General features: G+C 37.3%; 1 protein-coding gene across 1 annotated transcript; it reads right to left on the reverse strand.

Moving 5' to 3' along the window:
- Positions 1–5,127: 5,127 nt before the first annotated feature.
- LOC129266215 (zinc finger protein 37-like) lies at positions 5,128–15,730 on the reverse strand. The gene is made up of 3 exons (XM_054904049.2): positions 15,627–15,730; positions 11,590–13,096; positions 5,128–10,122 (listed from the first exon to the last, which is right to left on the reverse strand). Exons 2-3 carry the CDS (start codon positions 12,944–12,946, stop codon positions 8,591–8,593), a joined length of 2,889 nt encoding a protein of 962 aa, XP_054760024.2. The 5' UTR covers positions 12,947–13,096; positions 15,627–15,730; the 3' UTR covers positions 5,128–8,590.
- Positions 15,731–20,849: the final 5,119 nt, after the last annotated feature.

A 20,849-nucleotide genomic window follows, 5' to 3' on the forward strand; every position in this document is an offset into this window, starting at 1 on the left:
ATGTACCAGATGTCAAGGTTTCAGCTATCATTGGGTTGTTAGGTTGCACTGACCTTGGAATTATCACAATTTACTCAATGTACAATTATGACACACCAACACCTAACCCTAAACCTGAACAAATACTTATCACAAGTGATGAGGATCTCAAACAAGCATTTCCAGAGCAGTTCGACGCTATTGGTAGTTTCAAAGGAAAAAACGATGCTTCATGTCAAGGACATCGCTAAACCTACCATAGACGCACCACGCAAGTGCAGCACTCCTTGGGTTGTTAGGTTGATCCTTGGGTTGTTAGGTTGCACTGACCTTGGAATTATCACAATTTACTCAATGTACAATTATGACACACCAACACCTAACCCTAAACCTGAACAAATACTTATCACAAGTGATGAGGATCTCGAACAAGCATTTCCAGAGCAGTTCGATGCTATTGGTAGTTTCAAAGGAAAAAACGATGCTTCATGTCAAGGACATCGCTAAACCTACCATAGACGCACCACGCAAGTGCAGCACATTAATTATTGAAGGACAAGATCAACACGACAAGAATCGGTACTTGTTCATGGAGACGGCAAAGCAAGAAGGCTCAGTGTTCAGCAGCTCCAAGTGCACAATCAAGAGACCTATCAACTTCTTTGGCTCCATGTGCACTAGATCAGATATCTACTCAGATCCTAGCCAGGTAGAAGCCAACACATTACCCAAGTACTATTACCCAAGGACGAAGAGGGTGATGTTCAGAAATGCCTAATATTGTTCAAATACATAGCAGCATATATTCCTAATTTGTGGGAAAAGTCAGCACCACTTCGATAACTTCTCCACAAAGAAGTACCGTTCATCTGGGACGATGATCATGAACATTCCTTGAACAGCCTGAAATGTGCAGTATCATCAGGTGCATGCGTACAGTTCTATGACCCAGAGAGAGAGGCCTGTCGAGATGGATACATCAATGAAAGATCTAGGAGCATGCCTTGCTTCAGGATGGTAACCTGCTGCGGTTGCATCCAAAGTCTTTTCACTGCACAGTCCAACTACTCAAACATAGAGGGAAATCTTAGTCCTAATGTTTGGTATCAAACGCTTCCATACATATCTGTTCGGGAAGGAATTCACAGTGAAACAATCACAGACCACTGGAAATTATATGGAAAAAACTCTTACAAGTGCACTGCTGCATCTACAGCGATCGCTTATAATCAAAGTCCAAGGAAACAGGTTTCAAGTCAATTACCGACCTGGAAACAACATGATTCTTTCCGATTCATTGAGTTGACTTTGTAATCCCAAGAAAGCATGTACCGTTAGGTGTCAGAGTTAAATCCATCTGCTCTTAGGAAAAAGATTCGCATATGCGATCGACCTATTACTCTTCGGAAAACACAAGACGACAGAACTTCAGAGAGAAACAGCTAATGATCCAATACCTAGATCATTATGGCAGATAGTTACTAAGAGTTGGCCTGAAACAATCCAAGAGTTATTGAAATCCCTTATGCAGTATTGATCGTAAAGAGATAACATCGGATTATCACACGGAATACTCTTCACGGGAAGTCAAGTCATCGTACCGAAGTCACTGAGGAATGATATCCTTGGACAGCTTCACCTAGGACACATGGGAATCGAATGTACCAACTGACTTGCTCGTGAGATAGTGTTCTTGTCAAACATCAACGAGTACATCGACCAGTTGATAAAGCAGAGTGAAACATGCCAGAAACATCAAGCAAGTCAGCATAAAAAAATAAGTGGAATATCAAGCACATTACTTCTTCTCCACACTATCCAAGATCAAACGGATTAGCTCAGAGGATGGTTCGTACAGTCAAGAATCTGTTGACAAAATGTTCTCAGACTGGCCAAGACAGTCAACTAGCAATGATGAACCTGAGAGCAACACCAGTCGAAAGTTACTTTAGATCACCAGCAGAAATGTTATTTGGTAGACCCATCAGAACCACATTATCAAGTCACTATTTCTCGAGAGATTCTACTGCCACTGATTTTCTCTTGAATAGGCAAGGCAAGGTGAAGGAAGTGCATTATCGACATGCAAGTTCTGATCTACCACCTCTGCATGTAGGACAGCCAGTGAGAGTTATACATCCAAGATAACACACTTGGATACCAGCTAAAGCATCCAAAGTCTGTGAGGAACCCATGTCTTACGAAGTATCAAAGCCAAACGGAGGAATCTTGAGAAGGATCGGATCACACGTGAGGGAAATTCCATCCACCATCCCCACTCCAAAGCAGGAATCGAAATTAGCGGTCGCCCGGGTGACGTTGGCAACCAAAACTGCCATCATGGTTGCCCGGATGGCAACCAAGAAAATATCATGTTTTTTTCTCAGAGAGAATAACATTCAACATTCAAGAGAATAACATTCTCTTGAATTTTGCAGCAAGCAAAATTGCTTTTCCAGTCCAAAGTTTACAACTTCTGGATCAGGAATATATCTTTCAAGATCACGTACATTGGCACAAAGTTTTAGCTCAAAAAGATCGCCCAAATGTGGCACATGAGCCTGCCAATGACTTCTAAGATTGACTGCCTGTTTGTCAAAGTCCTCCCTAAGAACCACAAAGCTTGCATTTTGACATGATATAAGTTAATTGTTGGAAGTTGTAAAATGCAATTTACAGGAGGCCTTTTCCGTGGTACTGATTCGTCACCACATTTTCTACTTTTGAAAATATTAAATAGATTAATAACACAGCCATACACATCTCAATGTTCCAAAAATGCCTTCCCCTTCTTTACATTGGTCAACAGAAAGAGGTTTTTGTCATTTTTGGCACTTTAATATATCAGAATTGTTTGATTTAAATTGTAAAGAATAAAGATAACCCACTCAATTAATTTATCATACTCAGAACACCCTCAAAATATTTGTAAGAGTTCTTTTGTCAGAATCCAAGATGGCCGTCAAAGTGGCGGCCAAGGGACAATATTAAAGTTTTCAGAACATCAAAATGAATTCATTCAGTATACGACTCCAGGATTGAAAAGGTGAAGGTTAGAAAAACTTATCAATGTGGTGAAAAGGGGTGGTAAAGATAATGACAATATAGTAATTTAAGTCTGTAAAATGCAGTAAAAAAAATAAATTTCTTAATAATTGTATATTAGGAAAGTTTTCTAGAAAGTTTCAAGGTAATTCCTTTATTTTTCTTAGATACATGGTAAATCAAGTATTTTGCAAATTTTCATTTTTGGGGAAAACAATTTCAAAATGCACTTTTCTTATTAAGATCAGCCGAATTACCTTTTCATCACCTATGAATAATACCAACTTGTAGAAAATTTATTCATATTTCATATGACACTAATTTTGTGTTCGAAGATAAACCTGATTTAGGAATACGGGTCATAGATTCAAAATACAGATAAAGTGGGGGTAGCTTCGACATATTCCTTTGAGCTGTGTATTGATGTGTAAGAACTTCACCTTTATTACCTGCAGTGCTAGTGTATCTTATAACTGTTTCCAAGAGACAATATTTAATAAATTTCTTTATAATGTAACAGAAACACCTTTTTTGTCTTTGCATCCTTCTGAATCAGATACATTTCTATTACCATGCACATTACATACTGGACATTACGGTGTGTTAGTCATACCTACACAATCGATGCGAGAGGCTGATCCAAGCTATTGTATTATTTGAATGACATCCCATTCATCACTTTGCAATCGTTTTCATGGATGTGACTGCCACACTTAGGTTGCTTTTTGGCCTCACTTTAGTGCAAAATCGCTCAATACATTCAGCATATTTTCCTTCTATTTGAAGCAAATGAAGATACTTATGGTGGCATGAAGCCTGCAAATATTCTCGTTGATACATCCTCTTTCATATCGAATGTTGAGATTGTGCATTTATTACTGATATTCATAATAAATCTGATCAATAACAGTGCATGTGCAATTTTTTTTAACAAAAACATACAAATTTTGGCCAAAAGTCTTAATTCTTTAAAAAACTATATCAACCGACTTGAAATCGAAGAATAAAGGGATTGTAGTAAATTCTACCAACAAAATAATATATAATTTTGCATTTTATGAAGGCCTTTTTCCATTTTCTGGGTTGAAAATGTGACAATATACATTAATATATCCAAGTCTCCGATATGCAGTAAAAAAAGCTAAATTTCTGAAAATTGAATTTTCAAGTTTGAGACATAATAAGTTTGTGACTAATAATGATATCAATTTGGAATTTCGTCCACTTAATAATTGTATATTAGGAAAGTTTTCCAAAAGTTTTCGAGGCGATTCCTTTATTTTCCTTAGATTTATGGTAAATCATGTATTTCACAAATTTTCAATTTTTTGGAAAAAATTCTCAAAATTGTACTTTTCTCATTAAAATCTCAGCCGAATTACCATTTCATCACCCATGAATAGTATCAACTTGTAGAAAATTTATTTATCTTTCATATGACACCAATTTTGTGGCAAATGAATGTTTGTGTCGGAATCTATGTACGAAAATCCAAATCCCATGAATATGGCGGCCATTTTGGACGCCATCTTGAATTTGAACCCCATGGGACAATATTTCGTTTTGGGAACATCAAAATTCATTCACTAGACATCTTAAGGATTACAAAAATTTAGGTTAAAAAAATATATCATTCGGGTGCATGGGAACCCTATCTCTCTCCCCTACTAATTAGACCACGACGCGCCCAACACACTCATCACATACATCAACATCATCACCATGATTCTTCATACACTTATTCTGTTATAATTCTATATATAGTTGACATCATCACCAACATCATCATCACCACCATTACTAACTCCATCATCATCATCACCATCATCACAGCTATTACTACCACCACCACCATCATCATCACCATTACTACCTCCATCCTCATCGTCATCACCATTATCATCATCACCATCATCATTACTATTACTACCACCACCACCATCATCATCATCATTACTACGACAGCGATCATCATCATCATCAAATCTAAATACTGTACTTTAATCATCCTAGATAATCATTCTTCTCCTCATCATTAGCAGCACTACCAATGCTCAGCAAATGTGCTTCTTGTAAAGAAAGACAATACAAACTGTACAGGGCTTCAATTCTAATGAACTCATCTATTCAGTTGTACAATTTATAAGCACCGAACATTATCAATGTACAAATATTGTTTACAGTCCAAAGCCTTATTGCAAGGAAGAAAAACACTAAAAAGGTAAGAGATACATGTCAGGGGTGAAGTAGAGGCCGGCATCGAAGCCAACTTTGCCAGCCTTAATCTTGGGACCGAGCCATGTGTTCACGTTCTATTGGAGAAAGAAAGATTTCTCCTGTGGCGTTGTGATTCGAAACTCCAGGTCTCAGCTACAAAAACACTGACAAACGTGCACGAATAACGATTTTGATTAATACTTCCTTGGATCGATTCAGCAAAACCTATAATCAAAGCTGTAGACCGCTCATATTATACTAAAAAAGATAATAAATGAACTACATTACAATACATGAAGAATAACGCTGCTCTGTTAAGAAAAATTAAATATAAAAAAACTTTAAAAGAACTTCTACACTTCTGCTATGCTACTATTAGCCTGTATTTTCTTATAAATACATGTTCATTGTAAAAGCATTTACACATATACATGTATGTACACATTAGCTTTATTAGTCACGATATGCAAGTGGCAGCTAGATTAAGAGATGGCCACTGCACTGGTTCAACTGCATTGAAAGGGCAGACAAACCCAAGCAGTAATTGTTTAGTATAAAAGTGATTAAAGGTCAAGAAAACCCCAGAAAAATGTTGATTTGAATAAATAGGGAAAAATCAAACTAGCATAATGCTGAAAATTTCATCAAAATTGGATGTAAAATAAGAAAGTTATGACATCTTAAATTTTCGCTTATTTTTTTACAAAACAGTGATATGCACAACTCAGTGACAAGCAAATGAGACGGTCGATGATGTCAGTCACTATTTTGTTTGTTTTAATTTGTTTGAATTATACAATATTTAATTTTTTACAGATTTGACAATAAGGACCAACTTGACTGAACCATATAGTATTAAACAATGCTAATTCCACATGTCCAGGGAGGAATTAATCATTGTTTCACTTGACAATGAGGAGAAAATTAGAATAATCCATATTTCATGTAAAAAAATACAAAAGATATAGTGAGTGGATGATAACATCAGTCTCCTCATTTGCATTCCGACCAGGATGTGCAAATAACTATTTTGTGAAATCAAGCGAAACTTTTAAATTTCAGAACTGTCTTATTTTACATTCGATTTTGATGAAATTTTCAATGTTATGCTTGTTGGATTTTTCTCTTTTTCTTCCAATCAACTTTTTGTTGGGTTGGACTAGTCCTTTAATGTAGAATTTTTTAAAAGTCAGACAACACAATTTTGACAATCTTACAAACTATTGAATATTGTCATTTTCTACATAAAATACAATGCACACATTCTGTAGGTTTTCCTGTGTTACAATACCATCACAAATAAGTGATTGTTTTGGGTGGTGAGCTGCAATACAACACAAGTATGCATGAGAAAAGGGCTTGTATCAGCACAAGGGATCCAAGGGAATAGACCTTGGGGCCCGCCCAGCTGTCCTAAAAAAATCCTCAATTACCAACAGTCCTTCTAACTAAAAGGCTTATTAAATCTCAAAGTGTTGCTTTACAGTACGGTGCAGCGAACTAAATCAACCATTTGAGAAAAGCAAGAAAGTCAGTTGAGAGTCCCAGTACAGTGCCTAATGCATGTATATATATCAAAAGAGCTTAAATGAATGATGCATGCAATGTGTCATTTTCACGTCTAGGGAAGTTTGGAATTCTTAGCATTTCATCTTGCGCTTTGTTTTCAAATATCGATACTTTTGAAAATCAAACATCTCAAATCAATAATCAACATCTTGTGAAGCATTAGATTAGTGTATGAAGTTGTATTTGGTTGTCGATTGTTGCTAAACTGTTCGAATGCATTAATTGTTCAAGTTGAACACTCAGGCCTACAATGTATGTGCATGTCAAGAGGTTAGGTGTATGGGCTGTAAACCATGAGGTCTGAGGTTCTGGGGAGCGTTTCATCAATGTTTTTGTCTGACAAGTTGTCAGATCTGATAACTTTCCTTAATTTTGATTGGCTGAGAGGCACTGTTACTATGGTAACTGTCGGATAAAACCGGACTTGTCTGATAAAACGTCCGACAAGTCCTTTCATGAAACGCTCCCCAGAACAAAATTACTGAGAACTGCCTATTAACCAGTGAATTCTGTAATTATGTTATAAGTAGGTGTTATATATAGAGACCCCACTGTTCCCGTGAGCAATGGGTGAACCTGTTGACTGGCATAATTCCATTTGGCTTTGTAGAGCAAGGGGCCACCAGGTGGGTGTCTCATAAAGCGCTTTGTAAGAGCTCTAAGAATGACTTAACAAAAGATTGGAGATCTAAATCAACACCAATGAAAAGTTGGTGCAAGTAATTAACCACAAGATCATCAGTCATTCGCAAAGTCGCTTGTAATTTACGAACAGCTTGATGAAACACCCACCTGTTCTTAATGTTACGCACTGGTTTACGCACGATTGGAACCTGTTCTCAGGCGCTAAATCAGTTACATAGGAATATCATTTAGAACAAGAAATGGTCACCAGTCGTGCGTAAAGTCATTTGTACCTTACGAACAGTTTTATGAAACAGGCCCCTGGTTCCAGAAGGCAATCCATTAACTTGTTGACTACTGACGTTGATAATTCGTGTAGGCTCTTTAAAACTTCAGCCTGGCGCCAGATAATTCCAGTAGGCAGTTTGAAGAGGTAAACGTCTTTTAAAACATGAAATAAATGCGAAGTCCCCCCCCCCCCCGCCTCCTCCCCCAACATATACACAACACATGTAGTTCTTCAACATGCCAACAGGGCAGAAATATAACTTTAATAATGATAATAATAATAATTCAATATTTATATAGCGCCTATTAAAATTTCTCTAAGATGCACCTCATGATCAAATGCTAATTCACAAGTCAAGTGGTCAAATTGATGTTCATATTGGCACATTACTGAAGTTTTTTTTCTTCATATTTTTTTAGTAATACATGTAATCCTCCAATGATACAGAAAACGTTCATCAGTTGGGGATGATAACATAAATGTTTCATCTTCTACCAAACTGAACAATTATTTGAGGAGAGCTTTCAAATAATTGTTAGGGTAGGTAGAAGTTTGAACATTATTCCATAATCCTCCAATGTTTCACATTCAGATTTGATTATCATATTTGAACTCAAAACCACAAAACTTGGCAATATGTTGCCAAATTTTTTTTAGTCTTCTCTCTTTTTTTTTCTGTTACTTTTGTTATTGGCAGCATACAAAGAAGGTCCATAACTGGTTGTCAAAAGACATACAGGTGTAAAAGGAAATTAATTGATACACTTACAATTTATTTTTTAATAAATTCCAGCAGGCTTTGAGCAAGCACAACTGGCTGAAATAGGCAACGAGTACACTCTAGACATTATTTCCACATGCATGTTATTATTTTTTATGAGTTTTCATATGCCTGTGCCAGTCAGAATTTCTGGAAAACGACTTTGAGCACGTCTTACACTCGTATCCCTTCTCAAGATGTGTTTTGAAATGCGAGTGCAGGCCGTTCCGACCAGCAAACCTTGCGCCGCATTCTTTGCACGCAAACTTCCTCTCCTCGGAATGCAACTTAGCATGGTCTTTCAGCGACTGTTCTGTGTTGAAGCCCTGTTCGCAGAGAGTACATTTGAACGGTTTGAGGTCCGAGTGGGTTCGCAGGTGCCTCTGCACATCGCTCTTGCGCGTGAATTTCTTCGAACACACCTTGCAACCGTATTTCCTTTCCTCGTGCGTACGGGAATGTGAATAAAGCCCACCTGATTGGGCGAACCTCTTGCCGCATATTTTACATTCGTACGCTTTCACGTCAGAATGTAGCTTTTGATGGTCCCGAAGATGTGCGTAATCACCAAACCTTCTCCCGCAAGTGGAACAGGCGTACGGTTGCTCACCGGTGTGGGATCGAATGTGGCGATTGAGATCGCTCTTGTTAATAAACACTTTTTCACACAAATCACATTTGAAACCTCTGAAACCTCCAGATATGGAGTTTGGTCCCTTTCTTTCCTTCTTTATTTTATTTTCTATGAAAGGCTCCAAGTCCTCATTAGTGATACTCTGCCGTTTTATGATAGAAGGGTCAATGACAGATTTGTCAACAGCCTTACTGGCTGTGGCACGGGAAATTTTCGCTCGCGCCGAGTTGCCGTTTTGCGATTTCACCTCAAGGGGTGAAGAAACAGGAACTTTATACTTCGGAGGTCGGCCTCTTTTCTTTGGGTTGACGGGATCAGGAGAAGCCTTTTGAGCCACCATTTGTTTTATTTTGACTACCATCTTTGACTTCTTGTGGCCAGGTTGCGCAGAGACAGTTTTGGGAGATTCTTTAGCCTTATTTTTAGAGCCTTTAGGTCTGCCTCTTCCCCTTTTCATAGGTTTTGAATCATCACATTTTTTGAGTTTCGGGGTCTTTGGGAATTGGGATACACCATTACTTTCACCTTTTTCTTTTCCCTCTTCCCCATCAAGCGAGCAATCGTCATCGCTATCAATACCTATAATTTCTGCCCCGTGCTCAACTCTGAAATGAGATCTGAGAAACAGAGTACCCGTAAATGTTTTACCGCAGAGCTCACACGTCAGTCTCTTTCTCTTTCTTGAGACCTCAGGCAGGACACAACCACCAGCATTATTGTTACCACTCTCCCCTAGATTTGAAGGGTTAAGCAGAACAGAATTCGACCCATCGGATTTGTTTTTGGTATCATCTAGGTTAAATTGTGGAGACTGTGACATGTTACCTATTCTCTTACTATCACCAGCATTATCAGCTGAAGGTCCATGGTCAGATGGCACTTGGCAAGAACTTTGGATATGTTGGGCAGTATCTGAGTGGTCCTTCGGGCTAGATGATCGCTTCAACTCCTCCTGTAGCACAACGGATGTCAATGTATGGGACTTGTTCTCTGTGGTAATGACACCTACAGAAACACCGATAAGAAAGCATAAAAACACAAATGAATACACACTGTGTCTGAATGTTATTATTACCAGAGATTCTCTGCCAATGCTATCAGTCCTTTTTAAGGTTTCATATACTTGGTTGTACAGATATGATCAATCTTTAATATTAGGTGGGGCAAAATTTACCTATCTACACAGAAAATACATGTTCTGTGTCATTGCTTAACATTATGGAATATTATTTATAAATCTATAATTCCAATCATGTACCTGACTGTATTCTGGGGAAAACAATAGTGTTAAATATGCCAATAAATAGCAACAAAATATTTCAGCTAACTTCCTACATATGTATGTATATGTCATGTTCTTTAACCCTATCCATGATTCACGCAATATATTCGGCGTGCAAAATTTTTTGACCGCGCCACTCACTGACTTTTTACTTTCAAGTCTTGCGCAACTTTTGAGACCAGTTTCACGTCACCCAGGTACGCGGTTCCAAAATTATGCAACATTATGTAAGTGCATGTCAGACCAAAAATTGCTCAAAAACGTGATTTTGTGTATAAAGTCAATGCAAATTGTGTTTTCAACCAAAATTATTTTTAGTTTTGCTGGTCCAAATGTATTTATTTAATGCTGTTTATGATCTCAGAAGAGTCCCCAACAAATTTCATAGAAAAAACAATGAAAAACAAAAGGTCCAAAAAACAAAAAATACATAAGAAATTGCAAAAAAATATATAATACATAAGAAATTGATCTGATATCGCAATTTTTTTTCATGTACACTTGCTAAAAACACAACAAAGAGTTTCTAAACCAAAAATAAGAATATTTGGAGCTTTAATTAGGGAGTTAGAGGGAAAAGTATGATTTCGCATACTAATTATGCATAAATAAGCATAATCACTTTGCAATTTGTATGAAAAATTACTATACAATTTTGTAGATATGTCCCAGACAACTGCGTGCTAATTTTCGGTGCGATCGCACAGCCAACAGCCGAGATCTCAAGGGGGGGGGGGGCCCCCCCGGCCATATGAACTCCCGAAATACCCCGGCCTAGATAGGGTTAATTCATTATTGGTAAATTTTGATTGTTTCCACTGGTTTACCCTTCTACATGCCATTTTCATGACAACATCTTTAATTTATGCACAACTGTGGACACTTTCTTGTCCACAATGAGATTTTCTGTGTTAACAAAAATGGTGTGTATTTCTATTTCCTCATAAAAACTTCATTAAAAAAAACACATTCCAATGCTTGTTAACAAGAATTTTAATTTTTAAATATTTTTAAATTAATATCAATAAGGATCTGATCTGGCACAAAGAAAGATCATTACATGGGTATAAAGGTCATAGGTAACTTCAGAACAGCTTTATGAAACACCAAACGGGGCGCTCAAATTTCTAGCCTTACATCACCTACCAGAACTCACCCCCCCCCCCCCCTCCAAAAATGAAATATCCTACCCATTCCATCTCCAGGCACAACATTCTCTTCTGGATCCCTCTCTGCATCTTCCACCAACATAGATTCAGGAGAAAGTGCTAGAGCCATTGACTCCTCATCATCGAAGATCGTCCTCTGAGGAGTCTGTTGCTTCCGAATCTTTCTTGGAATACGTGTCTCTATTCCATCAGCTTTAGCTTTGATCGGAAAGGCTGTCTTGTCTGAGCTGGTGGGCTGTTGGTCAGAGCTAGGGGTGTCCTCAATCTTGACCTGGATAAGGACTGAGTTTTCCTGTGATGAAGAGCTTGAGGTGTCTCCAACCTTAACCTCAAAAAGGCCAGGATGTTCCTCAGATGAACAGCTAATGGTATCCTTGACTATGACCTTGACAAGGCCAGGATCTTTCTGGGATAAAGAGTTGGTGGTGTCCTTGATAATGACCTCAACGATGCCAGGATCTTCCTGGGATAAAGAGCTAGTGGTGTCCTTGTCCATGACCTTTACAATGCCAGGATCTTCCTGGGATGAAGAGCTAGTAAAGTCCTTGTCCATGACCTTTACATGACCAGGATCTTCCTGGGATGAAAAGCTAGTGGTGTCTTTGGCCATGACCTTGACAACGCCAGGATCTTCCTGAGCCGAAGAACTGGACTGTGGTGGCATTTGCATGATGCATCCATCACTGGGGATATTGATAGAAGACATTGACTGGTCCGTGGTGCCAACAGGGATGTCCTCAACGAAGAAGAGTGGGGCAAGGTCCATGAGATCCCCTAAAGATTCTAGAGATGATTGTTCAAGTTGATTGTTCCCATTATCGATTTGGATTACTATCTCCTCTTTAATATCACAGGGAGATTCATGACCATCATTGTTGCTTCCAGAATCAGGTCTCCTGCCTTCAGGAGAAAGTTCATGCTGCGTATCATTTTCCTCTTTTGGTTGCCTTGTTCTAATCTCTGCAGCCAATGCACCATCAGGGACCATACTACTCTCCCCTAAGGGTGGATTCCTTGTTGCAAAGTCATCGGATGTCTCCTGCTCAATACCATTACCGCTATTGAAATGCGGCGTTCCTGATACACCTCCACCAACAACCGCATCAAGAACTGTACCAGTTTGGCTTTGCAAACTTGAAGTTGAATGGACATGGACTTCTACCTGCTCCTGCGATCCACCATGGATCTGTTCAAGGTGGAATCTTAGGTACATGGCTTGTGAGAATGCTCTGTAACAGAGGGGACACTGGTGAAGCTTCTTGCCAGTGTGGATGCGTTCGTGGGTCTCCAGTCTGTGCTGGCTGCAGAAAGGGTGGAAGCAGAAACGACAGATGAATATACGACCAGTTTGTGGATAAAAGCGGCGGCTAGAGGCCATGGATGCCAAGGAGACCACGTCAGACTACCTCTAGCTTACACAAAGTAAGATGGGAGGAAACACGGAATACACTGCATGGCTTTTAAGATCTCATCAATGCGTGGAAGTTTACATGCACCGTCTCTCATGGATCTGCACTGGAATATTGTCCTGTATATGAAGAAAAATAGAAATTTAAAAACTATTATGAGTAATTAAATCAATAAAATCAGGTTAATCTTGCAAACCAAAAATGTACATATATTTACATGTAGCCTATATGCAGTTAACACAATATACCCCTACTCCACTTTTATGAGTAGACTTGCACAATTTTCCCTGTGAAATTTGTGTTGTTGATAGAAAATCCAAGTGTTTTAGGGGACAGTTTTCAAGAAAATATAAAAGGGTTGTTGGCATTTTTTTTGTGTGTTTTTTTTTAATCATTTACATGAACTACTATTTCCGTGTCAAATGGATAACGAATATTTGTCTACAGATCATTTTACGTTGTTAATCATTGTTATCAAATATTGGATGCTTTCAACAAGGGAAAGAAATACCAATGCAGTTAAAGTCACAATTTGTTGTTAAAACATATCTCTTATAAAGTTCTTTTTAAGTCACTGTTGGCTCATTTCATTTTCAGTTGCAGTGCTACAAGTATAAACAGAAATTGTGCATCTGCATCAATATATTGAGAGTGTTTCATAAATACAATTTGTAAACTAAAAATAGTTTTAACACTACATTTAAAAACATTAAATAAGAAGCAATCAGTATCAGTTATAAGCTGTGTCAGATCGAAATAAATACTTTCTTTTGTATAATAGGTATACACATGAAGCTTTGCTGCACTTTTAATCCTTTGAGAGAAAAGTATGTTTGTGCTTTATAGAACTTTATGCAATGTATCACACATACTTTTTTTGTAAATAAACTGCTGTTTAATTGCAAAAAAATCACAATAACTGTGCACCCTAAATTATGTCTCTTGTATATTGTTCTCCTTGTTCATATCTATCCATGGCAATGGCACTTCAGAAAAAAAATATGAATAAATTTAAAAAGAGGAATTTAAAAAAGAAACTCTGCAACTTTTCGGATATATTCACTTGTTTGTAAGTAGAGTTATATCATTATTTTCCTTCGTTAGAGCCTTGACAGAGGGAAGAGACTCTGTATGGATGGTCAGACTGGAATTTTCATGGATTTATTTTGGCCCGCGGTAGGCCTACGTGCAGCTAGCACTAGCAGCTGCATGAGTTGGTAGCGAATCGGCATGCAAGTTGAATTGCCAGACTCATCATCATAGACGTAATTCCCCTAATTTACCTCCATCCACGTCACTAGAGCTAGAAACTTCATCTTCAAAATCAATTTGAAAATCCAAAATCTAGATAAACTTCTGGGTTTTCTTTCATTTCGTGATCGAAGTATTCAGTGAAAGTGTGGAGAAAACGTTCCCTCGCAACAGGTTTTGCATGCAAGTGGAGCTTGACGTGGGAGAGCCAATCACGTCTCTCGTACACTCATACACGTCATCAAATTCGAGTCAATTCAGAGACCGATCGGAGGCATATTTCGGAGAGGCATTTTAGCGCTTTTTAATTGGCGATTTCCACTTTATGTATTACTTTCGTTATTTTTGAATGACCAAATCATGATAATCCCCACATCATGACCTTTCCACTGATATATAATAAGGCCATATTCATAATCAATATATTTCTCCTTTAAAGATCGTGATGTTGCATGAATTTTATATTTCCGCCCCATAAAATCCCACCTTTGTCACTCGGAATATCAGATCGAGTTCACGGACTCGAAATTTGGGCAGGTGGAGCGGTAGTGAAGTGGAGTGGAGCCCGCACGAACTTCGCTCGAGGTAACTTGACATAAACTAAAAAAGGCGCTATTTAACAAAATATTTATTTAAAAAAAAAACGCCTTAAACACAATGCAAAAAACCTAACGATTTGGCCGCATTGTTAACAACTATCGTAAGGGGCGCTCCATTTATAAATAAAGATGAATGTGTAGCTGTCTACCGCGACACCGTTTGTCGCAAGTCTTTAAGTTTAATTTAATAAGAAATTGTCATAAAGACATAAAAATTAAAATTCAACGAGTGAACCGGTGAGTACCGATTTAAACATTATCAATTTATTTAGTAGAATACATTTAATTAGTAGCCTAGAGTAAAACAATTTCGTGATATTAATGCTTAGTTCTAAGCGGCACAAATGCGCGTGAATCATGTGAATCGAGTCCCAGTTTCGAGTCCTTGTTTTTACTTGCACGCTGTGTTAGTGTGTAAGCAATTTTTGGCATTTTTTATCGGATAATGTACATACACTTGCACGCTGCACTTCACCAGTACGACAATTCACCAGACGGTGGACTGTACTGTTTCCAAAAGAAGAAGAAGTTTCTTAACACGGGTAATAGTATTACTAATAAAGTAATATAGGGGTGTTGCCGAGAGTAGACTAACGACTGTTAAAGATCTACATCAAAAAAATGAACAAGTGGGACCGAACAAAAAAAGACAAAGATTTCAATCCGTATTCCAGACAACCAATAACTGTTTCTCAGTACATTCTGACCAATATCTTCTTATATTCGAAAGGGGAAATGCGTTAGGTAACTTCTAAAATAGTTAAATGGGCAAATTTCCTCGTATTTACATTCGTTTTACCTTTCTTTGTGAGCAGTCGGTAGTTAAACGCACAAATTTCAGAGCAGTCCAATCCGGACGTCGTCCATTTCCACGACGGAAAATTGTCGTAGTACTAATGCGCCATCTACGGCCGGTTTTCAAGCACAGTCGTCGAGAATTTTAGGAAACGCTGATCAATGATTGTTTAAATTATTACTATCTCTAATCGGGGAATAATAAAGTACTGGAAATCATACAACTTAAGAGCAATATTACTTTGTGAACTTGATCTATAGGTACACCACCCCACCCCCACCCTCTTTGATTACGATCAGTGTGTTGCAAGAAACTTGCAGTTGATCTCAAGACACTGAATTTTCAGGTCCCAATTGCATGGTCTGCTTTTTGCATAAGCAAAAAATGCTTACTTGATATCACTTGTAAACTTGTATCTGAAATTTGCAATAGATTACGAGCATTTCCTTGCAATACATCCTTTATTCACGTAAATATATTTATATATATCGTAGAACTATTAAGAACTTATTGATAGGTGCGTAAATACACAGTGCCAAACCACAGTTTTCTCTCTTCCATAAAATTTAATATTCCTTTTAATATATATCATTATGATTATCATTCAAAATTTTATTTTAATTTCCGTTCATATGTATAACAAATCCATGTAAATAAAATGCAAAATAACAGATAAACGTTACCAGGGACTTCTCGATTAATTCAACGTGAGCAAGAATGTTGGTAGTGATAATACGGAAGCTTAAAAGTGCAACCCATCAGACAGGCCCATGTCAAGGGGTGAGGTTAAATTGCCTATTCGTCCACTGCCAACACGTCCACTCACCACATGGTCTACCTTCATTTAGTCTAATGCAATTCCGTCCATCAACTTTTCGTCTAACAACCATTTGGTCCAATAACGTTTATTTGGTCTAATTATCACTTCGTCTATTATCACCGTTTCGTCTATGATCATTTCGCCTCATAACCAGTTGGTCTACTGCCCATTTTCTTGTTCTTGTCATTCATTCATCTACATCTCTCAAACTGGATGTAGACATGATCGAATCTGATTGGAGATTTCGTCATCTCATCACCTCTCAAACGGGATGTAGACATGGTATTAGATCCACTATCTTGCCGTCTCATCATCTTTTCTAAGTATTGTTTCAGTTTCTATAGAAGCTTAAAGGTGCCACCCAGGTATTCAGATAATCATCTCGTCATGCATACTTTTGCGGAGATGATCAGATGACGAGATTTTGGATCTCGTCATGTCTACATCTTGTGAGAGCTATATTCATATGACGATCGAGATGTTTGGATCTCGTTATGTCTACATCCCGTGGGAGAGATGATCAGATAGACAAGATCTTAGATCTCGTCATGTCTACATCCCGTGGGAGAGATGATCAGATAGACAAGATCTTGGTTCTCGTCATGTCTACATCTTGTGGAAGCTATATTCATATTACGAGATGTTTGGATCTCGTTATGTCTACATCCTGTGGGAGAGATAATCAGATGACAAGATCTTGGATCCATTACCATTTTATTATCCGAGCATGCTGGTGGCTTATATATAGCAGTTAAAGAACGCCCAAGATCTCGTCATTTGATCATCTCTCAAATGGGATGTAGACATGACGAGATCCGAGATCTTGCCATCTCATCATCTTTTCAAGGATTAGATTGTAGTTCGACATGACGAGATGATTAAACATCTGGGTGGCACTTTTAGGCTTCCATACTGTAAATAATGTGCACTATATACAGTCAATAAATAAGAGGGCGTTCCAGAATTATTTTAATTAGTAATACAGTGCGTATTAAAAAAAACGGGACATTTTTGAAAAGTCTAAAAAAATTTGTTTCAAATCATTATATCTATATTTTGATGTTAATAGATGCTCTGAGATCTTATCTTTGAAATGCCATTTAAAACAATAAATTTTGTTCATGCTTGAGCGAACACGGAATGTTTTTGTCTGGGGTTAAAAAAGAGGCTTGCGCCAAAATGGCATAAAATGATAAATATGATGGTTGGACTTTTTGCTAATGAGTAGACTTCTTCTTAACCTTTTCATTATCTTTGCCATAATTTTTGAATTATGCGGTCAAAATTCATTTCTAAATCTACTTATTTGCTTGAATCGTTCTGTTGTTCCTTTTAATTGATATGTTTTCTTTTAGCTTTGAATATTCTTTCTTTTCTTTAAGCAAGAAAATTTTTTTAAACCGAAGTATGGGAGAGCGTGTTTTTTTCTTCAAATCCTTTGATTGTGTGCTACAAAGGTTATATGGTTTCTTTGAACAATGGCATACTGATGGGTGGGGCTTGGGGTGCCCCCCCCCCATTAAAAAAAATCATGACCAAGAAAAAAGTGGAAAGGAAAATAACAGAAAACATAGAAAGTGAAATATGATATCATTTTCTGAATATTATGTCAAAATCACAAAATTTTATATTTTAATAAAGAAAGTGGAAATTTTTGCTTTGGCTTCACAACTGTTTAATACATTACCCGATCTGCCATATCTTGCTCCTTCAAAATTGACTCAATACACCATTGCCGTTAAAAGACATGAATCCTTTCCTGTTTGTCCTGTCAAGCACATAAACTTGGTGAAGGATTCAATAACACTTTGAAAATAGGATTCATGTCTTTTATAGGTACCATAACATAATTTGTTTCACATAATAAAAGGATTTGAATAATTACAAATTCTCCCAATTAATAATGCAGATCTTCTTACTTGGGTAGACAAAAAGTATTTTCTTCTTACTTATGAAGGAAAATTCAAAGTTAAAAGAATTTTAACTGAAAAACAAAATAATTCAGGTAAATAAATAAATTTGTAAACGAAATTTGACAGCATAATTAGAAAATTATGGCAAAGACAATGAAAAGATAAAGAGGAAGTCTGCTGATTAGCCAAAAGTCTAATCATCAAATGTCTCATTTCTGCAATTTTGGCGCAAGCCTTTTTTGAACCCCCAACAAAATTGTCCCGTGGTCGCTCAAGCATGAACAACATTATTTTTTTTAGTGGTATTTCAAAGATAACATCTCAGAGCATATATATTAACATCAAAATATAGATATAATAATTTGAAACAATTTTTTTATAGACTTCAAAACGGTCCCGTTTTTTTTTATACGCACTGTATTTCAAACCGCTCATGCCATAGGGCTATCCTGTGCACTGTTTAGGGTTTTAGAGCGGTCACCAGGAACATCGGCCCGTTGCAGAAAGAGTTGCAATCAATCGCAACTCTAAAAATAATGCGCAATTTGATTTTCAACCATTCAACAGAGCGCATTTGGTACTTGAGGTTGATTTTTTAACTTGCGTTTTAAACGCAACTCTTTCTGCAACGGGCCCCAGTTCTGTTGGCCTTCATAATAATTCAACGTTAATTAGATTGCCTTCGTTAATTTTAGAGGTTGAACTTAATTAATTATGCTTGCTTGGTGGTTTGCTTCTGCATGGTTGTATGACCAGGGGCCTGTAACACAAACCTTAGAAATCATCGTAGAACAGTTTTAATTGACTGATTGCCATGACTACAATGTACAATCAATTGTAAAAACCAAATATACGATCGATCGCTAGTGTTTGTGTAACTGGGCCCTAGTATTTGTGAGGGATGATATTTCCAAACTTATATTTGGTATTACTCAGCTTGGTCAAATAGACCTATATTTCAGTTTATATTGAGTGTAAGAATAATAGGATAGCGAGGCAAATTTATTGATTGGACCGGGTCGGTGCACTTCCCCTGAAAACATTTTGCGTGAGAGTATAGCGAGCCAGCCAAACTTTGAAGATCGGTTACCATAGCAGCCAGAATGATGCTGAATGCGTTTTGGTGAAAATTGGACAATGTAAGATAACAATATTTATTCTAATGAAAAAAAAAAAATTCACCAGTAAACGGCACTATCTGCATAGGCGGCGGAAGCGAGGGGGACCTTTCCCCCCCTAAATTTTTAGTTGATACCTTTTTTTTTTCTTTTGCTTGTCAAATTTGGTTCCTCCGTCCCCCCTAAATTCACGTGGGCCCCCCTGAAATGTTTGTGGTCCCCCCCCTAAAATTTAGGTTGATAACCTTTTTTTTTTATAGGCTTGTCAAATTTTTTCCCTCTGTCCATCCAAAAATTTCAGGTGGGCCCCCCCCCCCCCTAAATTTTTTGGCTTCCGCCGCCAATGACTATCTGTAACACAGTAATGATTACTTGATAGAGGCCTGATATGAATTTCATATATTTAAAATGATCCGAAATGATTGATGGTCCTTTATTATGTTTAAACTCTAAAAACAGAGAGTAAGAAATTACCCAATATTTGGTAGAGAGGGAACATGCATGTTTGCTGAGTAATTGTTTCCCTCAATATTGGGCAAAATACATGTTTGAAGGGTAAATTTTAACGCAACATTGCGTAAAATTTACAAAATTTTTGGAATATTTTTACCAAACAAACATGTATGTTCCCATTCACCCAATATTGGGTAAACTTTTTTTACAGTGTAACAACGGCCACATTCGCATCGACAAATTCGATTTGAAATTCATAGACATCACAAATTTGCATTATATAATAGATTTGTACTCTTACTGGCCCGTATTCTGAAGTCGGGTTTAACTTAAACTCAGGTTTAAAGTTGTGGTTTAAGTATGGATGGCAAATTGTTACATAAATCACTAACAGTAAAGATATCATATTTCAGCTCACTTGGCTCTTAAATCATTCATAATTATCTAGGAAGTATAAATAGATGATTGTCTTCAGCATCGGTGAATTAGGAAAGAGCACAGTAAACATAAGAAACGTACAACTTAATAAAAATTTTGATACTTTTGGCTTCCCATACTTAAACCACAACTTTAAACCTGAGTTTAATTTAAACCCGACTTCAGAATACGGGCCCCTGTAATCAGGAATCCCACAGAAAATTGAAAACAGAATTCCATGACTTATCCATGACTAAATTGCTCCTTTCCGTGATTTCCCGGGAGTTATGTAGCATTTGGGATGTCACAAAATTGGAAAAAATTGAAATCATGAACACCAATTATAATAGCAGAGTATGAGAGTTGCGAGACACGAAAAACTGGAAAGCTGCCATAGCCAAGAGGTAAATGCAATTCCATGACTTGTCCATGACTTTTCACAAATTTTTCCAAATTCCCTGACTTTTCCCTGCCTTTTCATGACTACAAATTTTCAAGGATTTTC

Source organism: Lytechinus pictus, chromosome 8 (genome assembly GCF_037042905.1).
Source record: "Lytechinus pictus isolate F3 Inbred chromosome 8, Lp3.0, whole genome shotgun sequence".
Classification (NCBI taxonomy): Eukaryota; Metazoa; Echinodermata; class Echinoidea; order Temnopleuroida; family Toxopneustidae; genus Lytechinus; species Lytechinus pictus.